The sequence below is a fragment of the Ascidia mentula genome, chromosome 2, assembly GCF_947561715.1.
Source record: "Ascidia mentula chromosome 2, kaAscMent1.1, whole genome shotgun sequence".
Lineage (NCBI taxonomy): Eukaryota > Metazoa > Chordata > Ascidiacea > Phlebobranchia > Ascidiidae > Ascidia > Ascidia mentula.
The window spans coordinates 13,816,837-13,839,183 of NC_138567.1; the positions used below are offsets into that span (position 1 = coordinate 13,816,837).

At 39.3% G+C, this 22,347-nt stretch overlaps 1 protein-coding gene across 1 annotated transcript; it reads right to left on the bottom strand.

Moving 5' to 3' along the window:
- Positions 1–5,947: 5,947 nt before the first annotated feature.
- LOC145890197 (zonadhesin-like) lies at positions 5,948–22,045 on the bottom strand. Its single transcript, XM_082981224.1, has 36 exons — positions 21,931–22,045; positions 21,440–21,529; positions 21,093–21,208; positions 20,676–20,773; positions 20,444–20,591; positions 20,007–20,128; positions 19,758–19,922; positions 19,128–19,411; positions 18,717–18,845; positions 18,295–18,390; positions 17,890–18,038; positions 17,474–17,571; positions 17,206–17,353; positions 16,677–16,798; positions 16,345–16,509; positions 15,585–15,895; positions 15,165–15,290; positions 14,825–14,916; positions 14,007–14,177; positions 13,461–13,627; positions 13,004–13,157; positions 12,382–12,551; positions 12,142–12,254; positions 11,677–11,825; positions 11,337–11,434; positions 10,827–10,983; positions 10,081–10,202; positions 9,699–9,863; positions 9,149–9,432; positions 8,753–8,875; positions 8,331–8,425; positions 7,890–8,028; positions 7,531–7,656; positions 7,091–7,240; positions 6,509–6,656; positions 5,948–6,331 (listed from the first exon to the last, which is right to left on the bottom strand). Exons 1-36 carry the CDS (start codon positions 22,043–22,045, stop codon positions 6,196–6,198), a joined length of 5,241 nt encoding a protein of 1,746 aa, XP_082837350.1. The 3' UTR covers positions 5,948–6,195.
- Between the last annotated feature and the right edge of the window lie 302 nt (positions 22,046–22,347).

The window sequence follows — 22,347 nt, forward strand, 5'->3', positions numbered from 1 at the left end:
AATGCAAAAATCCACAAAACGCTGCAGAATGCAACAATCCAGAAATCGCTGCAGAATGCAACCATCCACAAATCGCTGCAAAATGCAACGATCCAGAAATCTCTGCAGAATGCAACGATCCATAAATCGCTGCGGAATGCAACGATCCATAAATCGCTGCAGAATGCAACGATCCATAAATCGCTGCAGAATGCAACGATCCACAAATCGCTGCAGAATGCAACGATCCAGAAATCTCTGCAGAATGCAACGATCCAGAAATCGCTGCGGAATGCAACGATCCATAAATCGCTGCAGAAGGCAACGATCCACAAATCGCTGCAGAATGCAACGATCCATAAATCGCTGCAGAAGGCAACGATCCACAAATCGCTGCAGAATGCAACGATCCACAAATCGCTGCAGAATGCAACGATCCAGAAATCGCTTGGAAAAACAATTTGCCAAAGCAAATCCTAACAAAACGTAAACGGTTGGAAACATTGGCGGAGTTGGCCGACCTCCATATCAAGCGGAAATTAACTTATTTACACTTGCATTAAATATTTGTTTCGTGGGTTGGGGTAAGCAGCCAGGGTTAAGTCAGTGAATAAGTTTCTTAACCACACCTGGATTCGAACCCGCGATATTCTGGCCACGAATCCTGATCAAGTATTCTTCATACATGTGTAGGGCGCTTAACCGAGGTTCGAATTCCAGATATACAGTTTAACAGCGAGATCTTGAGGTTGTCCGTTACCCGAGCGCATACACCGAGAAAACCATAATCACATTCCACCAAATGCTCACAACGTTCCACGTTAAACCATGGTCCAGGATTCTCCACACATAGGAAGCGCTGACTTGTTGTTCAGTTTCGACAAACATTGCTATGAGAACTTTGTACAAGCAAACACGGTCGACGCGGTAATGTATTGACGCACGTACGCCTTTATTTACTCAGGTTAAACGTAGGCAACCAGTGTGCGATATCACTTGCGGTATTGAAAACGATCAATGGATTTGTTGAAAACATTAAAGTGTTCAAAGCAAGCTAACTGTGTTTCTTGGTGAACTGCAGACTGGGCCACTGTTTCGACTTAATACATATGTGTTATTCGTGCAGATTTGATGACTTGCATTAATCTTGTTGCCAAATTCACGAGCAAACGTGGGCTAAGGCAAGGAACCCTCCCACGGTTTTAAACCAGGCTATGGGAAGATGATACAAATATACCAGGTCTCATCAGTGCAGCTATGGTGTGACTTATCTTGCCAGCTAAATAGCAAAGCAAGACTGTTACTTTGTGGTAACTGTACAGTCTCCGTCAACCGTTGAATACCAACTCCATGGCACCACCTCGTGGCATAGATTGATATGACGCACACACAGATTACAAGTATATCAGTAAACTTGATTCGAGCGGTTCAAGGCAAAGCGGCAGGATTTGGCGGCAACGAAGTCAACGTTTGTTCGCCCAGAAAAGTTTGAACAAACACAGCTCTTTGGCGCTCACTGCCTACGAATAAAATTCGTTTGCAAAAACCAATGTAAATGTTGCTTGAATATAAAGATTCGTCACATATCCTCAGTGTGTAAACATCAACGGATGAGCGGAAAGTTGTCTGAAATTGATATAAGTACTATCAACACTGAAAAAACTAGACACAATTAGTTCAAGATTATTACGTAATAAATGCGAGCAAGATTTCTCGTTTTCTTTTTTGGGGGATCAGTTTTTAATTTGAAAGTTTAAAACCTGGTGTTGCGATTGCCAGGTGGCGTTAAATGTGAAAAACCTCACTCTCGGAACAACGCGGGTTGGCAAATCATATTGGCAAATTTGGCAAATAATCTGCTTTCAAGTGCATTCCACCATAGATTTTTGAATACGGTAAGTGTTATGTCCAGATGCCATGTTTCTAATATTTTCTTATTATTTCGGTTTCACGTCGATGTCGGCCCTTGTTTAAAACCAACAAGTAAACTAGAGGTTTATAACGTTCCGCTAGACGTCGCTCATGAGTAAAGGATGTTTGTCACGAACCACGTCGTCTCACTGTCAGGTCCTTGAGTGATTTTATCGAATGACGTGACGTCATCGGTATTGTAGATTGACAGTTTGTTCGGTTTGCAAACACACATCTGTGCTCGCATTTAACCTTAACCTTTGTTGTTTTTTTGTTTACAAACAATGTAAAGATATGTTATGTCATAATGTTATGACGTGAGGGATTTTTCCTTGATATCCGAAAATGATTCGAATCCCGCACTGGTTTCCATCAACTTGTAGGACAATGAGCTGATATTAGTTGATAGTCGGCAATATTTGTTAACTAAAACAAGAATCAACGTCCAATATTGGTTTTATTTTTGATATTTTACTCTTTCGCAATAAAAAGTATAAATTACCTTCATATGCAATAGTGAACAGACATTATTAGTTGGTAATGCTGTTATATATATATATTCCACAGTTTAACATTTACTATTGCAGCAGTGTTTAAATCGTATTGTACCAGTAAATAAAACTTTCCGCTAGACGTCGCATACGAGTTGAACCAGATCGCAGCCGGGTTGATGTCAGGCGAGAACCACATCGTATGACTTTGCGGCTAACTTTAACCTACACACAACCAAATACAAGACCGGGTTTCAGTTTATGTGACAAACTGCATTCACATGTTTAAAAAGTGTATCTGCGCGATTCTGGTCTGACCAGCGTTGGCGCCAAACACCTATCTAAGTAGATCAAACTCCGAAAGAAGCCGGTAAGCGACTTGATGGAAATCAATAAAACAAGGAAACGTTGCAAATTTTACAATTCCAACTTCTGTTGTGGGTTGAGAGAAGTATTTGCTTAGATTTCGTTGCCATGACAACTAAGTTTTATATCATTTTGTTGTTTAAATGGAGCTTCTCAGTCTTTCCGACAACCGCCTGACGGATAAAAATGCTGAATCATTGGCTGACTGTGTTCACAACATTAAAGTGTTGGAGGCAGTTGGATTCGGTTTCACTCAAGCAGGGAAAAATCGCATCGAATCCAAAACAAGGGTAAAAGTTTACCTTTTAGCTACAAATTGAGGGAAGACTGTGAAAAAGAATCATTTCATGAACAGTTGAGCGACTGCATCATCGATGTTCCACATTGCAGCGTTCTAGTGTTATTGTGACGTCACAACTTTGCTTAACATGTCTCTGTGTCAAATTACTTGGCATTTGAGATTGATGACCTATCGTTTTGCTCAAGCGCATTAAAAATAAGTTCAAATTTGTTGTGTGACCTCATAATATTTGTGATGCTGTGCCTCTAGTTCATGTTACAAGAGTTACTGTTCTGGATGAATATATCGGCTTCACACATGGATTATAAAACCAGCAGATCCTGTCGATTATGTATTAGGCAATCTTGTTTTATCAAGTTCGTTTATGATTTTTTGTTTCATGATTAATAGTGTGTTGAAAAGGTCAATACATGGATGCAATCCAACAAACCAACAGTTAATTGCCAGAAAACCAAGTTCATGCTCTTCTCCAGATGTAAAAAATTAAACAACAAGTCATTTCACCTGAAAATCAATGGCATCGCGCTTGAACAGGTGGAGACAGCTAAATATCTTGGCATAGTGTTGGATAGCCAACTTTTATGGGATCCGCACATTAGCATGGTCTGTAAAAAAATAGCTAAAAGCATCGCTATCATGTAAAAGCATAAGCACCACATAGGCCAAGACACACTACGAACTGTGTATCATGCGCTAATACACTCTCGCTTAATATATGGTCTTCTAGCATGGGGTTTTGCTAGTCCATCACTGCTACATCCTCTAGTGCAGTGCTTTTCAACCTTTTCACAGACTGTCCTCACTTTTTTGTGGCACGAAAGTTTTATCCGCACAACTGGCCAAGCATTAACATTTTTTAATTTTTAAACTCCAAGTTAAGGAAAAACGAATATTAACAGACAAGAAATAACACAAAATTTAAAAACGTTTTGAAAAAAGGAACATACGTCGACATTTATTTATTCAAAATGTTTAATCAAATCAATGACTATCCTCCTGCTGAATACTTGTCGCTATTTCAGTCCAATTTGGGACAATGTCTTGCTCCAATGCTCCGCTCATTAAGTCATCTATAGTCCCACCAAGAAGGCAACTCCTTAGTTTGGCCTTGTCGTGTGCGGGTAACAGGCGTGAATTTTTAAAATATAATTACAACTTCCGTAAGCAGTGTTTCTGCCATCTCTGCAAGACGAAGATGTACAAAGATTGCAGAGTAAGTGTCGCGTCTGACCCTAGACTGTTTTTCTTGGGCGACGCTGTCGGGTTAGTTTAATTGGCGTGTTTTTGAAACTGGCTTTACTGCTGCAGAATACGCGGCTGACAGTCTGCTCACTTTTTTAATAATGATTCCGTTACCACTGTGCAGTAATTAACACATCACATTTACACTATGACGTCACAATATAACGTAACTTGACGTGTAACCACGTAATTTGTGACAGTAGAATCTAAAAACATTTGCAAGCAATTTAATTGTGTAGCGGGTGAACATTACTCTGCGCTAAAGACTGAGTCATCAACGCAGAAATATGTGCGAATGCGCACTCGCTTTGTGACATTAAACCGCAATAATAGGGTATTATCTCAAGTGAATTGCGATTATGACGCACGAATAATAACAGTTGGCGTTATAGAACAGTGTGGATAGTTGTGATTGTCTCAACTTTCCAACCTCTGCCGCATGGGCTAAAATGAACCAACATATTAATAACAAGAAACAGACGAGCTACAAGATACCAACAAGGTTGGACACATACGTGGCTGCACGAGCTTACATCAGTGCATCAAATAATTTGCACACAACATACCCAACGAGAATGAGTGTCTATTTGTTAACATACGAGCAATTGTGATTGCTTGTCATGTTAGTTAAAGTGTTTAGTTTTATTATTCACCAACATATTTTACATTAAGTCACGTGTTTAAGGGTGCAAGGAACATATTCCGAACCTTTGTTAAGTGGGTTCCGTCTGGAGGGAATGACGTAACAATGCCGCGGTTTTCCACAGGAGATACCACTTGATACGGCATTCCATAACAGTCAGTGGCGTTAAGTTTAATGCAGTTGTAAGCATGTTGATGTGGAGTAGTGATCAGGTGTTCGAATGAAGGCAGGAAGACATTATTAAAAAACGGTTTTGAAACCGGGGGTTTCTAGTTTAAGTGTAGAGTGGGTGCGTATTCCCCTGTTTTGCAAGAACACTCGTGTTTAAATGAATGGTTACATAGCGACGTTGGATTAGCTTATTGCCTGACATACGAACAACTGCTTCTATGCTTGTTGCAAAATGTGTATCTAATGAATATCTAAAACGTGGGATGAACCTCCCCTACGTGAATGTTTCAAACTTAAAATGCAAATATTGACATAAATCGAGTTTAACTAAAAACGTTGTTGAGGTTAAGGGATACCGTCCGAGGTGTCAATATGGCACTACAGGGATTTGGACGGCACCTTTCCAGTAATATGGATAAAAGACAGTCAGTTACGTGAACAAACCTTTCTGTGACGTTGTTTGAACGACGCCCTATTTGATCAGTTGTAAAACGTATGTCTCCAAATCATTATGTAGTTGCAGGCGGTGGTAGTGCTGTGTACGCCCTGAAGTTGAAGGTCAGCTGTTGTTGTGATTAACAAACGTCTGTTCTGGAATGCTGGTATCACTGTATGGTACAAAGTGTTCTATAACTATATGTGAGAAGAACTGAACATTGTTTCAAACTTGGCCATTGTTTGTCGTAAGCTATTGTTTGTGAAGGAAAGCCAAAGCTAATATGCTACGCATGCCGAAACAAACGGTTCAAACACCCCTGTGTTCAAGATCACACACCTAACCAGTAAGCTGCTGTGCTGTAACCACGTTCGTACACTTCGATAAACGCTTTATTCCGGGGCCAATCATAACGATCATAATCAATACAAACCTCTTTCTAAAACAGAGCAATTATTTTTACCTCACAGAGAATCAGCAACAAAATGGAACAAAAAATCAATGTGACGCGAAATATAACACAGATAAATATGTACAAATGTCCTCAGAGGGATAATGCACTGAATACAGAATCTCATAGCAAGTGCAAAGCAGCGGTGGAGCAACGCGACCAATAAAATCTTTGTCAACATCTATCCTAGGGATCAATTTCCACTCAGAAAACCGGATCGAGACAAAGGAAACGGACTTGGAAGTCTCCGCATCGCCTTCCGTCGGGTTGATGTTTATTAATACATATAAGTCCCTCCTCAGCACTTATCGTTACGTTGTTACCAGACATGGTCGACGGTCTGCAAGAAAAGTTCATAGTTTAAAATAGGCTTTTGCGTTGTGCAGTGAATGTAAACACTGTTTTAATCAAATCGTTCTCCTGTATTTTTTCTAGAATGGTTTGATGAATGAATTTGTGACATCTCCATGCAGTGCACTGATTGGATCCTGTATATAGTCGAGATTCAACCACCAACCTTCCATCCGCCATTCGCGATTCTATAGCAACTGGATTAGCGCATAGGAGATGTGGATATTCGCGACGAAGTTGGACGAATGTCTCCTCGTCTCCCAGGCCACCGGGACCGTCTCTATCCAACCACGGTGTCCATTGTGATCCGCACACTTCAAATACAAGTCGACATGTTTTTTCTAAGTACAGTCTGGCTTCTGTGAGATACTTACACAATAAGCGGCTGACATACACCTCCTTTAACTGTTCTAAAGCTTATAACAGAGAATCATTTAATTGTTGCTCTGTTGGTCATAAATTTACTATAGATTTTACAAAGAAAACGACGTTTCGTTAACAACAACAAACGTTATTAAACTGCAAGTCACTAATAAACCTTATTTAAATTGGACTAATTGTTCTAGTAGACCTTTTCAACACATTGCATGGAGGAAAAATTTGGGTAATTAACGGTACTACAAAATTTTATCAATTAAGACTATAAACGACATCGTCTGTGTCCAAATCAAATACAATACATCTCTCTCTCAGCAATTCCGGCTAAATTTTCTGTTTCTTTTATGAATATGTCACACTTTACACTTACTTGATGATATGGTCGCGCCGTTCGCGTTATTTTGTACAAGAACCATATACTTTTCCAGTTTCATCATCCATTCTCTAATCGCCCTCTCTCGCCAAGTGGAGTATCGTTGCTCCTCAGTTTGCCCGTCTTCGCAAAATATGTCCACAGAGGCTAACAAAAAGTTGCGGAAAATAAAAATGTTGCAGACAACGCCTAAGCATGTAGGAAATCATTCGATAAAATTTTGAACAAACTTTTGCTATTGGTGCCTGCAGTAAACTGCTTTGTACAGAAAAGACATAAATTAACTCATAGTCATGTCTTGCTTGGCTATTTAGTTGTGAATAAGTCACAGCGATGAGACTTATTACATCGAAACAGAGGCCATGTCTACAGCCCACTATAAAAACATTATTGACACAGTTGCTTGGAGAAAGTTATGTGTTAGGTTTGCTGCATACCTTCCGGTAAGTTGCACGTTTTACCGTCATCGCTCATAGTGTAACCGTTCGGACAATTGCACACTGTCGTGTTGCCTTCCATCTCACAAGTATGACTGCAACCCCCGTTGTTGTACTCGCATTCATCTGCAAGGCAGTAAAAAGTTACTTCAAGTTGTAAAGGCAGGTAAGAACATAATCTTTACTTTTTTTGGTTGCAGTAAATATGGCTACGTACGCTAAAAGGTGTTCATTGCAGTAATTGGCCTACCTTTTTCAGTGTGAAAATTAATAAAGTTTGCCTTTACGCCGCATTGAGCTTTACATATACGTTTTTTTACGATATCCAATAAAGCAGAAACCGTAGAAAGAATTGTCACCTATCCAATGACATCCGTGCACGTCATCTCTGATTCCGCAATACTGGTCGTCATAACAAGATGATGACGAACAAGTTAGAATACCCATGATGCAATCGCACATTTTTGAACACGAATTAATGTAACCAGTGCCGTTCGCCTGCAATGAAAGACCAGTTCATCCACAATGTTTACCACTCCGTTTTTCCGCGGCACCACCAAAACCATTTCAATTGCGGAGTTGGTCATATTGTGGTCATTTGACAGTTTAGGATGCGTACAATTTGTTGCAGTTAAGTTTAGCATTCTTGTGGTAGAAATGTTCATATCCTATATGAATTTGTGCATTTTGATCTATGGAAATGGCTTTTCCAATAAAACAATCCTTCGCGGCAATTTTGCCTTTACTTTGATGTCACATCAAGGGAAAAATGGGAGAAGACAGTATTGATTACTGCTTACCGGTATGTAAATATCGCCTGGAGCCAGACATCCACATTCTTGCATAGGAATACATTCCTTTCCATCTCTCACGTAACCATCGATACACTGACAACCTGTATGTCACAAAACCAATTTAAAGTACAGAACAGTTGCGATGAATACATAGAGATTTAAAGTGCTTCGCGTCCGTTTTAGTGTTTAGTTATGTGATGGTGGTTGCCGTATTAGAAAATTTTCTGTTTGAATGATGTGTGACATTTCCAAGGCAGCAGTCTCAACCGTTTTGTCACAAACGGCAACATCAACACGGAAAAAACGCCTTTTCAGGCTCTTTAATCCTCATGCAACTCTACTTGGTTTGTACGAACATTTACAAACCAGCTAACCGCCATTACACTAAAACACATTCAAACAAAGAACAGAAAAAAGATACACAGCACCTTCTACACATTCCTCGCCAAGCAGGGTGATTGCCTGACACGAGGTGGCGCCACGGTCCGAGCACATCGGCTGACATTGAGACATGCAGTTGTTGTAGAAACTGTGCGCGGGACAGTCAAGCACTGCGCACATGAAAGTAAGGTAATGTGGATACCCAAAGGGGCGAATTCCACACCCATGGCTACACACTCTGTAGCGAATTTCATATTGCTTCGCACAGTATGATCTCATTTTGTTGTTACTCAATGAGGTTTGAAAGTTAATGCAAACACTACTCTACAGGACATAACGCGCAGTGAGGCTTGATTGCTATTTCAAATAAAGCCTTAAACTGGCGTTACGCCACGACATACGCATGCAACGAACATTATCTACTCTCATTTAACAACATGCACCTCTATCTTCAACGTCATTTCGCCACTTGACAACGTCACTGCTTTCTTCGCGGCAATCTTGGGCGTACGCTTCCATCACCCTGTTCTCTTCCGTCGAATCTAAATCACTTGCGCAAGAATCGAATACGCAGTCATTGTAAGCTTGATGAAGGTCAACATGTTGGTGGCAATCTTCAAACGGCCCTTCTCGATCGAGCAAAATATTGCAGCGGGTCCTGGCAGTCGCTAAATCGTCATGCGTCGGACACGGTGGCGGCTCTAGGCCCTTGACGCGGTCATGGCACCTATAGGTTACCAAAATGATGTTTGACATAGTTGAAAATTTGGTAAGACAAAAAACTGTAAAGTGCAATAGTGAAGCCTGGGAGACAGGCACAATTTACACAGTACGCAATTTTCTGCAACCAACACTTTAGCTACAACAAATTCAGCTCCGTCACTGCGTCTAAAACCTTTTCTTTAGATAACTTTGTGCAAAAATTGTTTTTACCCATTAGCGCATCGATCATTAAATTTCAAGTGACCTTTTAAAAGATTGGTCGTCACCTACCCGGTGTTATTGTGATCTGTGATTTTCCAATCATTGAAGAAAGATGCCACGTCGTCACTGATGGTTCCATCTTGCAACACGAAATCATTCAGTGGAAGATCGTCGAAATCTCCACATAAACCTTCCACCTTGCTGTGCAGTTGTCTCCAAGCGTCGATACGCAGACTTTAAAAGTGATTCAGGTTTTAATAATTTTGGATTCAATTTCAATTAAATGAATTTAAGGCCAAGACAGCATTGGAGATTGTTATGTTGCTCATAATAAAGTCACGTTTACCATCAGGCAAATAACAAAAAGACTAGATTAACTTTGTTCCCAAAGAACAGAAACAAGATACACAGCACCTTCTCATATATCTTATTGAATTATGTTGTTGCTTACACTCTGTGCCCGTTCCAGCGTATCACCAAACCGAAGTCGAATGCAGCTACCAGGTACTCGCCAACGTGAGTTATAGCGACGCCATGCAGAGATGTTCCGGCTATCACCAGTAAGCCATCGATCTGCAATTACACACAACCTTGTATCTTGCGACAAACCGCATGGCTGAATCATATAAAACTTTTCAGTTTTTAAACGATTTGTCCAATCAAATAGTTTTTAAACAATTACCCAATCATCTTCTTGTAACGCATTAATTTTTTTTTAGATTTTTTATGATGATTGCATAGTTTCATTGACAAAAGATCACTGTAAGAACATTTTAGACTTTCGCTGAAAATACAAGCACAGTGGTGCTGAAAGAAGTTTAGAAGGTTACCAAGGTAAAGTGTAACGCGTCGAATAAATAGTTTTTATTTGAAAGACTTCTTTAGAAAGGATAAACAAATACAAACAACTCCATTTTTCGAAATGGTAACAACCTGCATTCGGATTAAATCGGGACGGTTTATGATAATGCTGTAAAGTCAATGTGATTAGTAAATCAAATCTGGATCCAAAAAAAACCAAAGGCCCCTCGATCGCACACCGTATCAATAATAATATATTAAAATCCAAACACAGCGATCTTCAAACAGCTCAGATCGATTTATTTAGAGAAAAATATATTTCGCCTAAAACGGCATCATCAGTTTCTCCATTTACCAAAAGCTGTAAAGTCAACGTTTTTGTTTTTCCAAACTCACCCTCACTACAACGCCCGGTTTCATCACAAGTTCATGTCGTCCTCCGTCGTAAATGACCTTTATTTCAGTGATGGTGGATCTATGAGCGTGAGTGTCCATACGTTGTTGCATAACGACAACACTAAATGGCTCCACATCTTTCGCGTTTAGAATTGACCTGAAATGTTGTCAAAATATGGCGTATGGAAGAAATTCAAGACACTTCATCAGATCATTTACAGAATGTATTGACGCATGAGGGTGGTTCAAAAATAGAAAAGGTACATGCTGGGCAAAAGAAACTTATTAGAAATTACATTGAAATGAGATTATCAATATAAAGCAGAAAAAGGATGAATGATAAACAATTAAACAAGATTAAAAGTTAAATTTTGTACTCGAACAAAGCACAGTTTAGTTTACAGGGAGAAAGAAGAAGTAGGTTTTGCCAACCCACTCCTATTGCCACTCTGGTTGATTTTTATGATATATGGAGGTGCAAAGATGTATCAAAATGTTTGGAAGTCTTACCTGACCATCGTGTAGGCACAAGTTGTTTGTGCGCGATACGACGTGTCGTCAAACGTTCTGTACCGAAGCCCGTTCACTACTTTGCATGAAACACGTCTCTGAAAAATTTATTCGAAACATTTTATTGCACAGAAGTTTTATTTCATATATGTTTGGTACAAAATGCTGAAACTTGACAAATATATTTGTGAAGAAACGAATTTGCATTTCTTTTTTGAGAAAAATGTTGAATAACATAACATTATGACAAATATCATTATAACATCATTATCTGTGCGTAATATGAGCAACAAACATAAGCGTTCCTTGCAACTGTTCCTTAATTTTCAGCAAAACTCACCCGTGGCTTTCGGACGCATGTGTAATTTCCAGTCCGCACGAGAGCGCAAATTTCGCTTTCCAAACATCCGGTCGTGTTCTCGCATCTTATCTTTCCGTCTCCATAGCAAGTGCAAGTATGCTCGCACCCATCCGGAGTGTACGACTCGCCTGGAAGGAAAATGCGTTTTGAACAGGTGTTTTACCACATCTTGTATTATAGAAAAGTATTGTGTAAAGGCTTTCAAATCACATCGAACAATGTGTCGTGGCGATACATTACACCCGAAATCTAGTGTTGCTCAATTACAGTAAAGTCTTTTCCTGAGGGTATCAAAATACGCAAGGTTATTTTAAACAGAACTTCTCAAACAAATTACATCTGCTCAAGTCTTGGTTGAGCGACTCTGAATTATATTTGGTGACTCCAGGGTCGCGACCCATAGTAGTTGATGGTGTAGAAGTTCAGAACAAGCTATTCACATACCGTATGACCACATTCGACCATTAGCTTGGCAACCGCAAGCCTCTACTGGCATACATTCTCCATCCTTCAGTACGTAACCGTCGTTGCAAGCGCAATATTCCGCGAAAGTGCAGCTGAAAAAGTTTTTCAGTCAATCTAAACCGATACTAAATTGAGGTAAAACAGAACAACATACTGCTATACTAAGGAACCTAAATACTTTCATGTATTTAACAAGGACTTAAATAAATAAGTGCTCACTCGTCATCATCTACATCTGGGATGTTGCCGCAAGTCGGAGGACATGCGGGTCCGCAACCTTGGTAGTGGGTGTTTGGAGGACACAGGTCATAGGTGTTGTTGAGATTCTGGCGCCAATCGCAGATTTGAATGCCTCCACTCAAACATTCGTAGGAGAACGAGTCCAGAGTCTGTGGTATTAAAAGTAATCGTTTAAATCCGCAGATAATTCACCACTCGTATAGGATTTCCTTGGTAATAAATAACGAGGATGTGTTGCTTGGGATTTGTTAAAAAAACAAAGCGAAACCTGCGCGATTTAAGTTTTTTAGTCATGTTTGTTACTAGCCTGTTAAAACAAAAATGAAAATGGGAAGACACCCTTTTATTTTGCGAGGCCATTTTTATTTTATGTTTTTTGCCTTCTTACCAATCTCACATCATTTGTGATGTAAAAATATGTTGCATAAAACACACAGATTTTCCCATTCTTTTTGCAACAAAACACTATCGTATTCACTATTTATGACCACATTGCTCTTGTGATCATGATACAACGGAGGCACAAGTGTTTCAATTGAAATTAAATTTTTGCTTAGGAAATCCTACTCCCACATAACTACAAGAACAAAAATATAATTACTTGTTGGAGAACAAGGTTAGCCCCGCTGGTGTCGCACAAATCCTGTACACATTGTTCCTCATAACGTCTAGTCACTGAGGTCCTAAGGACGGTGTTGCATGGACCCAGAGGACCGTGAATGTCGCTGATCACCGCGCACTGATCGGTCTGACGCCTGTAATGGACACAAATGTAGCGAAATTATGTGAGAATAAAGCAGTTTGGGAATATTCTGCTCACTCTTATAAATACCCAGATTAAACGATAAATCATTTGTATTTTAGGAGAATGACACACTTAGCACCGCAGAGGTAAAACAACGTATTTTTCATCACGTTTTAAAGACATGAGCACTTATTGAAAGAACATGAAGCTTGTTATCTTGGTGAATTATAACAATTACCATTACCACTATTCGAAAGTTACAATAGACACATACCTTACAATTCATCTTAGCCTAAACTCCTGATGTACTTACCACATGTTCAGTTGATCGTCAGTGCAAATGTTGTACACAATCGGTGTATCGCAATCCTTGGTCCTGTAGCTGGCAGCAAACGCTTCCACATCGGTGGTAATGTATTTGCCTATCGTGCTCATATCGTCACTGGGGTCACCATTAAAGTTTCCGCAAAGCCCATGGATCTAAGGGAACGTTATGTTGGTTGATGAAAAGTCTTTTTCTACAATGCTAAATGTGAAGCACACTCCGTATCAGCTTTTTACAGTAAATTAATATTTTGCTTTGGTGAATCAACGAACGCCTCAACCGATGTAGCGAATATATTCGACTTTGAAGACGTATCGAAAAATACATTTGTTGCACATTTTAACATTTCAAAACGTTCCGTGTACAAAATCTCAAATACAGTTCTACAAAGGTTGACGCCATTTATTTTGCAACGACAGTTACGCTTTGACTAATTCGAATGGACCTTTGCATGTTATTTTTTTCGTGTAAGCCGCAGTACTTTCAACAAATGCGCTTATGTGCACCAAAAGCAGTACATTTTCAAATTCTTACCAGCCCAAAATACGTGACGGGAAGTTTCAGGAGCAGCTGAACACCATCGAACTCCACACGGTGACCTTTGCTCGTTACCACGACAACGAAACGACCTCTATGACGCGCTACCATCCTCTGGTTCATGTTGTTTACCTCCTTCCACTTTTTGTCATACACAACTCCATTCACCTAAACAACAACAAATGTAACAAATATCAAACGTCAATTTCAAATTAACAAAGCTTTTTTTACTCTTTCTATAAGATATAAAAACTTACAGTCGAATAATAGTTTTTAAATAGAGAACTACTTTCTGTTCATTCAAAGTTGAAATTATTAGCACAAAAAGTTGCTGTGTAAAATTCAGATATTTAAGGAGGGTTTCAAACGAAGACCCATCAGTGTTACTTTGGAACCGTAATTAAAGCGCTATATTAAGTAAGCAAAATCTGGGGCAAGTTTGCATTTCTATCGTCACCGCACGTCACATCTGTGCACGTAACCACTGTTTCACTACAGGTACAACGTGATTTGCATCCGTCAGTCATAAACCTTTCGCTATCCTGAGAGATAAAGGTGTTTTTTACACAAACCAATATATAACCTTTTGTTATGACTACTTTGTGTTAATATTTATCATTAGAACATACATTATAGGACAGACCTAACATGTCAGTTTTCACGCAGTAAATATTTTTAAATTTACACATTTTGAAATGCACGTTTACCAGACGACGTGTGTGCATATGAAACTGCCATCATTAAACAGTCGATAGCACATCTTTTCTAGGTGCATTAAACACAACAGCTTCTAAATATGATAACATGTAACCAACCAGGTAATATTTTCCTTCGTACATGCAACCGCAGTGATTGAGCTTCACAAATCGATCCCCAGACAAAACGTATCCAACATTGGCTTCACAACCTACGAATCAATAATACGACATTTGTTCAGACTATTTTGAACTGTTTGAAACCACGAGTCGTTTTTCAACAACAAGGCGTGGCCCTGTTAAATAGGATGACGCACTGATGTGCAACTACTGACTAAGATATCACTTTAGTAATAACGAACAATAACTTGTAAGAGTATACATATATGAATACCTTCGCCAATTTATACAAATATTTAATATAGATTTTTATGTGAAAACAATATCAAACAAATTTCACCTTCTACGCATTCGTTAGTTGTGTGGGGATTGCTCCGACATATTTCTCCGAACGGATCGTCGCATGTTGGTTGACATTGAGTCAAACAGGTCACAAAGTGACTGTGAGGTGGACATTCGGGGTTGGCTGGAACAATAGAGCATTATGTAGCTTTTAGTAACTTTTTTATCAATGTATTTCTCTTGTTGGTTTTTGTAAAAAGTGGTTGTGATGATAAACGCATTAAGCAAGCAACAGCGGTACCCGAGAGAAGATTTTAAACTTGGTCGGTTGAACGAGCATAAACAATGTGTGGTTACAGTGGATGGTATAAAATATGCCCTTGCTGCACAGAAAAACGTTGCACCTGAGCAAAGATTAGATGCAAAGCAATTATTAGCACTCACAAGCAATATGCATTTTTTAGTTAGCAATACTTACTTACGTTGTCAACTGGCCTCCATTCTGGAACCTTAACAGTTGTGTTGCCGTCGTTTTCCTCCTCGTCCTCATCCAGACACGATGTTATGTAAGAAGACATCAGTCGATCCTTCTGATCCGGAGCGCCACCGTAAGCACACTGGTCGTACACGCATGCTTGGAAAGCGGATTCAGCTTCTATAATCGACTGGCAATCCTTCATCGGACCATTGGGATCGATTATGATGTAACAAGCGTTTCTGTGGCTCTCCAGAATATCTTTATCAGTGCAGGGTGGAGGAACGATATCGGATTTAAGGCCTTCCGGACATCTAAACAAATACAGTCATTTTATTTTGCCGATAAAACTACAAAGGTAATGGTATGAAAGGTCCAGTTCAGAAAGATATTTCTTCACATAGAATCACACGTCTTCTGTATAATCGCAGCCTGTCGCACTATGAGGTACTATGGGCTTGGTGGTTACTGACGATATAAAATCACACAAAATCAAACCAAAACCTACTTGTACAAACTACAAGTAGAATTTCAAATGGAATCTACCGTAGACATGAACATGCCTAATCATTGTACCTTAAACAGTACGATACAAGAAACAGGTTCACACATATCCCATTGCTTTTTAATTCAACGCCTGCTTGCGGAAGTATATTTCTATCCAGAAATAACAACTAAAGTTTTAAAGTAAGCAAATGCCAGCTTATTGCGTTCAAAGTACAAGGAGAGATGTAATCACTCGTCTGGTTATATTCCAGCTTACCCTTCTGCTCCATAACCTTCAATAATCCAAGAGTTGACGAATGAATTGATATTACTGATGATCGTCCCGTTAGGAGCCGTCAGATCATTTGAATTGTTGTCGTCGAAATTACCGCATAATCCTTCCACCTGGTATCGCAAAGGACTCCAAGCCGATATTCGGAGTCTATATAAATTATATCTTAAAAACTGTTCGGTAAACGGAAAGTTCTTTAGATGTAGATTAACTTTTTTAAAATGGTAAGGTTTTTTCTTTCGTAAGAAAACATTGGGTCAGAATATGCTGTACATTCAGATGCAGCATATTTTTGAACTATTGTAAACATTTCCCACCTGTCATCTCCGTCCCATCTCACCATCAAGCCGAAATCCCAGTCAACTACAGTAAATCTTCCAGCTTTCCTCACCACTATTCCATCCCGTTTATAACCAGGATTTACCGTAACGCCGTTTAACTAAAGACAAATAACGAAATGTAAACAGCGACGAATGTGGATAATGTTCCTGTTTTAATGCTATGGCGGTGCACGAGGCCTCTTTTTGTATTAGTGCAACAAAGAGACACTTTTGGACAACAATATACATACCCCTCGAGAGGGAGGGTGCTGCACAGCGGCCTTAATACTAATCTAAGGGTCCCATAAATTGTTTGCCTCAAAACAAAAAGATTTCTATCGTAAAGGCTGGGTTTTCGCTATAAAAATTTAAAACAAAAATGTCTTCACGCCAGAACATTTTTTCTCTCTAAGGACCCCGCAGAAATAATCCCAGCAAAATTATAGGAAAGAAAAAGCAGTGGGAAACCCACATGAGGCATAAACTGTGTGCAAATTGCTGACCCCTTGTGTATCTATTTTCCCACCTGTACAACAGGACCCTGCATAAACCTCATAGTGTTGCCGGCGAAATGCACGTAGACTTCCTTCACGTGGGAAACTATCCGGTGTGCTTCGGGCTGTTGATTGACGGCAACCACCGTAAACTCTGCTCCCGTGTAGTTTGCTTTGTTTCTGTGTGAATAAGAGGGTTGTAGTATTCTATAGTGTGATATACAACACGGAAACAATCGCCGAAATCCCATGATTTATCAATATTTGTTCGTCACATGAGTAATCGTGAATATTGTTTACCTGACCATGATGTAAGAGCACATGCCCATTGAATCGTATGCCGTGCCATCAAAAGTCATGTAATGGGGATCCGTTACAGCTTTGCATGTTGCACGCCGCTAAATACAATTATGTAAATGCAGATACAACGGCAAATATTTTTTAATAGGTGATCATCTTTTAACTTAAACGACATTCAGTTCAGCACAAAGTACAAAAAAATTCGAAACGTTTAATCAGTTTGCATGTCTACACTTTTACCAGTTTATTGAAACTTTATTTTTACATATAAATAGGCATGCACATGTGTCCCTTTACATTAAAATGTTTTTAAAAAAGTTTTACTGAATACATTCGTTTGTTAAGTAATTGGATCAAGTAGACTACTAGTGTGAGTGTATAAATCGTTTTAATTTATGCCAAGCAAAACTATTTACCCTCAGTCGTTTGACGCAGCGTTTGAAACCGTCTGAATCCAACATGCACTTGGATCGTACCGGACACGGAGGAGCATCGTAGCAAGTCACGTTGTTGCCTCCAAGACACGTGCACTCTGTGTCGCACCCCCGATTTCGATACACGAAACCTTTTAAGATGGTTGTAAGTACATTGGTTAATTGAACTTAATTTTTTAATTAAAATTTAGCGAATATAAAATTCACTATCACGATGCTGTAACTAATTTGCATTAAACAACTCCAAGAGTGTAGCGTCCACTACCAACGCATTAAAAAATTAAAAATGTCTGGCGTCAGACTCGCTGCACTTGATCTGGGCATATCGAAAACGATGCGTATTTACTTTTTCAGCAAAGTAAAATCATTTGATTGCGAAACACTCACCTTTCTGGTGATATCTGCCATCAATGATGCAGCCACAGTCACTGACAGGTACGCAGTCATTTCCAGACAGAATGAAACCCGCATTGCAAACACAACCTAATAAAGAATAGGAAAAATAATGGCAATTGGCAAAAGCACTAGATTTTAAAATCATGTGCCATCGGATGTTTGCGTGTCATATCTAAAATATTTAACTTATATCTGGTGGTTTTATGAGAAATGAACAACTTGTGCTTTCAATATTCCACCTTCTCTGCTATGTTTTAGGATTAAATAATGACACTGTTGACGTCACAGTTGGCACATCAAGAGCCCTATATTGAAGAAAAGCTTGTACATTTCACAAACAACTTCCCGTGATAAATCATTTTCGTGAGCATCAACCACAGGAAATGCTGACGAAACATAAAATTGCGACCTACCGTCAACTAAGGTGTTGTTCTCGTCGGTGTTGGGACTCCCGAGACATTTACTGCCATCAGGATCTGTACAAGTGCTTGGACATTCGGTTGCCTGCGGGTCGTAATGCTGGTTTGCTTTGCATTCGGTTGCTGAATAAAACAGTTAAAACAGAGTATGGTGAAGTCATGGCTACACATAGTAGGTTTAGTTTTACACATGCATCAGGAAAGTCAATTTTTTTGTGTTGGTGCTTCAAACGACGATATCATGCAGGTGTTCCTTATTTTCATTTATTGAGTAATACGTTGGTGTGCGTTTTATTCCCCCAAAAACAGCACATTTCAAGGTTATACAGTTTTTCTCCAAACCCATTGGTTTGAACATATAAAAGAGCACGCGGCGACTGCTGGCCATACAACTTGTCCACTTACATATGTTGAAGATGTCGCGCCACCTTCTCTCCGGGGGAATACCCGCCTCCAGGCACTCAGCACTGTAGGTTTCAACGATTCGTGACATCATCTCGGTGCTGCCGTTATACGCGCACAAGTCGTACACACAGTCCCGGAAACTTTCCACCGGTGACACAACACTGTGGCATTCGGCAAAAGGGCCGTTGGGGTCCAAGATGCCTGAGCACTCGTCGCCGTACACTGCTACTGCGTGCTCATCAACGCAAACGTCAGACGCGTTGGCGGGGGGCGGTAAAACACATCTGCAATGAGAGATGAAATTCAATGTGACGTTGGGTGTTTAAATTTTACTTCCGGGCGTTGTTTTGTGAGTTTGCCGCACCTTAAAAGGGCAGATTAGGAGTGAAGCGAGTCATAGTTTTCTGCCATGACGAAGGTGATTATGTGAGGTTGGCTGATTTTTTTTCTGGCTGTACAGTTTGTTTTTCGACTTGAAAAGTCCGCGATAGCACACAATAAAAAAGCTGAAGATGTTGTTTCCAATTGCATTTTCACATGACAAAAAAACTCTTACACTGCGTACTATTAGCCTGACCGCCAAAAAAACTGCCCAATACAAATTTCTTCAACCAGTTAAATTTTTCTCACCCTTCAGTTCCATATCCGGGAATCTCCCAACTTCGAACGAACGTTGTGAGATCGTTGGTAATTTGACCCCAGCTCGTGCGGAAGTCGTTGCTTCCGTCGTCATCAAAATCACCGCATAAACCCTCAACCATATTACGCAACGGTTGCCAGGCAGTCACACGCAGTCTGTAACATTAATTAAATATTGTTGGATTGTTGAACCGCCATATATAGATCATAACGCAAGATATTAATATCGTGTGATGTTACCTGTCTTGTCCGTCCCATCTAACAACGATGCGAAAGTCGAAATCAACAACTATAAAATTACCAGCTGTTCTCACAACAAATCCAAGCATTTCGGTTCCAGGAAGTATTTCAACACCATCCAACTGCAACACACATGTACCATTGTGAAAACGGTGTGTAAGTGATTATTATGACATAGGGAATGTATGTTGCTGTGAAAAGCAATCAACATGGTTATTATGTTCAAGGTATGCGGGATTTACTATATTTAATTAAGAAGAAGTCTAAAGATAAACGAATATTACAAGTTGCCAACCACGGAAGTTTTTATTGTTTTGTTACCACATCCACAGATGCAGCAAATTCACATCCGCAGAGAAGACAGCTAAGCATTAAATGTTGACAACGCCTTGAGATTTATGTAGAATCGAAACAAAACAAATAAACCGAGCGCTTACAGTGACAGATGGACCTTTGCGGAAAATCATGGTCTTGTTGCCAAAATGCACGTGAACTTCTTTGACGTGCGAAATTCGGTATCCTGGGACAGGGTTTTCGTTTACTGCCACCACGCGGAAGTTTGGAGCCGACGTTCCCGCACGATTCCTGCGTTCCAAAAATAACTCTTCGTAACTCTAGTCACGTTTTCTTGTTTCGGTAGCAGTTTTTGCGATTTTGACAAGTACTTACTGGACCATGATATACGCACAAGTTCCCATAGAGTCGAATGCGATGTTGTCGAACGTTTTGTAATGGGGATCGGTGACAGCTTTGCAGGTAGCTCTCCTCTGAAAAATGGGTAGTAAAAATACATCAGAAGAGATTGGTAAGATATTATTAAGGCATGTGAAGTAAGTATGTAGGGTGTGAACATATTAATCACAAAACTGGTCACCCAGCATTGGCGATTGAAATGCTAAGATATAAGCTTAATCTCATTTCATAACTAGGATTTTAAAATATAACCAAATGTTTTGTTTACGTGATTATTTAATCATTTTTGCAACTGGCATATTACTGTGGATTTATAAATATAACAAATATAACTGGATATGTTTTTAATCCAAAAGCTGTTAGACTTCATCCAAAAGCGTTTTTAACACATACCCGAAGTCTCCCCGCGCAGGTTTGGTATCCGGCCCCATCCTCTTCGCACTTCAGGTTGATTTTACATTTAGGAACAGTTGAACATTCAACGACATTGTCACCGATACATACACACTCTTCAGTGCAATAAAATTTATTATCTTGGGTTTATGGTATGCAGCTATTATGAACAATACAAGAGTTGGAAAAAAAAGTGTATATAACTGAGTTATACACCTTAGCACAGAGTTGCCAATACTTTTGAAGGATTTGTTTATTTTGAATCATAAAAGTAAAAAATTTTAAAGGTAGCACATGCACCATTGTACACATGATTCCTACAAAAAACTTGAATGTAGTTACTATACCTGTTTTAGGCTTTGAGAATGAAGAGTTTGTACTTTCGAAAAACCAGAATTCAGTAAAAATGATGCTAAAGAGTTGAATTGCTTGCATACCTGCAATAAACAAGAAATGCTTTAATTTTGAGCAAGCATACCTAGTTAGTTTGTGAATATGAATCACTCTGAAAAATAAATTTGTTCCTGTCAATTGCATTCTATGGTGTAGTGGGACAAAAGAGCCATATTAAAAAATTTAAAAAATCCTTCAATTACAAACTTGAGAATATACACTACATGCCGGTTTGGAAAGTTTTTGATTTGCGTGAAAGATTTTATTGAGGGTAAACGTTGATTGTGCAGAAAAAGTGTTGTTTTGCACATGTTTTTTGCATTAGCTAATTGTTTTTGTGCAGATTTCCCATAAAATTCCGAAAAATTTAAATTCCCGTGCATGGCATTCTTTCCAATCAGGTATACCTCTCTATATATAGCCTACATCAATACATGCATCGTACCTACCGATCTAAGCTTGCTGATGTCATCATAGGTGGTATATAAAAATATTTTATACAGGATTTCTGATGGCAAGTTAATTTGCATGCTGTTTTCATCAAGGACATTATCACTCATTTTTGCAGTTGAATTACTCTTTTTAATCAGTAATTAAAACAAATAACACCTGGAACGTGGAAATTTTCAGATGTTAGACACATTATTTGTAACGATACATTGTCACCACGAGGTGGTCATACATACTCGCTCCAAAAATAACGAAAACCTTGCATCTGCGCTTTTTGTTTTCTGTGCTAGCATTAGAGTACTTTCTCCAAACTAGAAATTCGTCATGCGTAAAGCCAAAACATATTGGATAGAAATAGTACCTGCTTTATATTATTCTGATCAATGATCAATGTTTCAACTGACTTGTGAAA

Excerpts from the sequence above, each read along its gene's own strand:
- LOC145890197 (XM_082981224.1), bottom strand. The coding sequence starts at position 22,045 with ATGAGTGATAATGTCCTTGATGAAAACAGCATGCAAATTAACTTGCCA. Across the intron at positions 19,412-19,757 it reads CCCGGATATGGAACTGAAGG|ATGTGTTTTACCGCCCCCCG; the intron begins GTGAGAAAAATT and ends CTCTCATTGCAG. Across the intron at positions 9,433-9,698 it reads ACAGATCACAATAACACCGG|GTGCCATGACCGCGTCAAGG; the intron begins GTAGGTGACGAC and ends GGTAACCTATAG.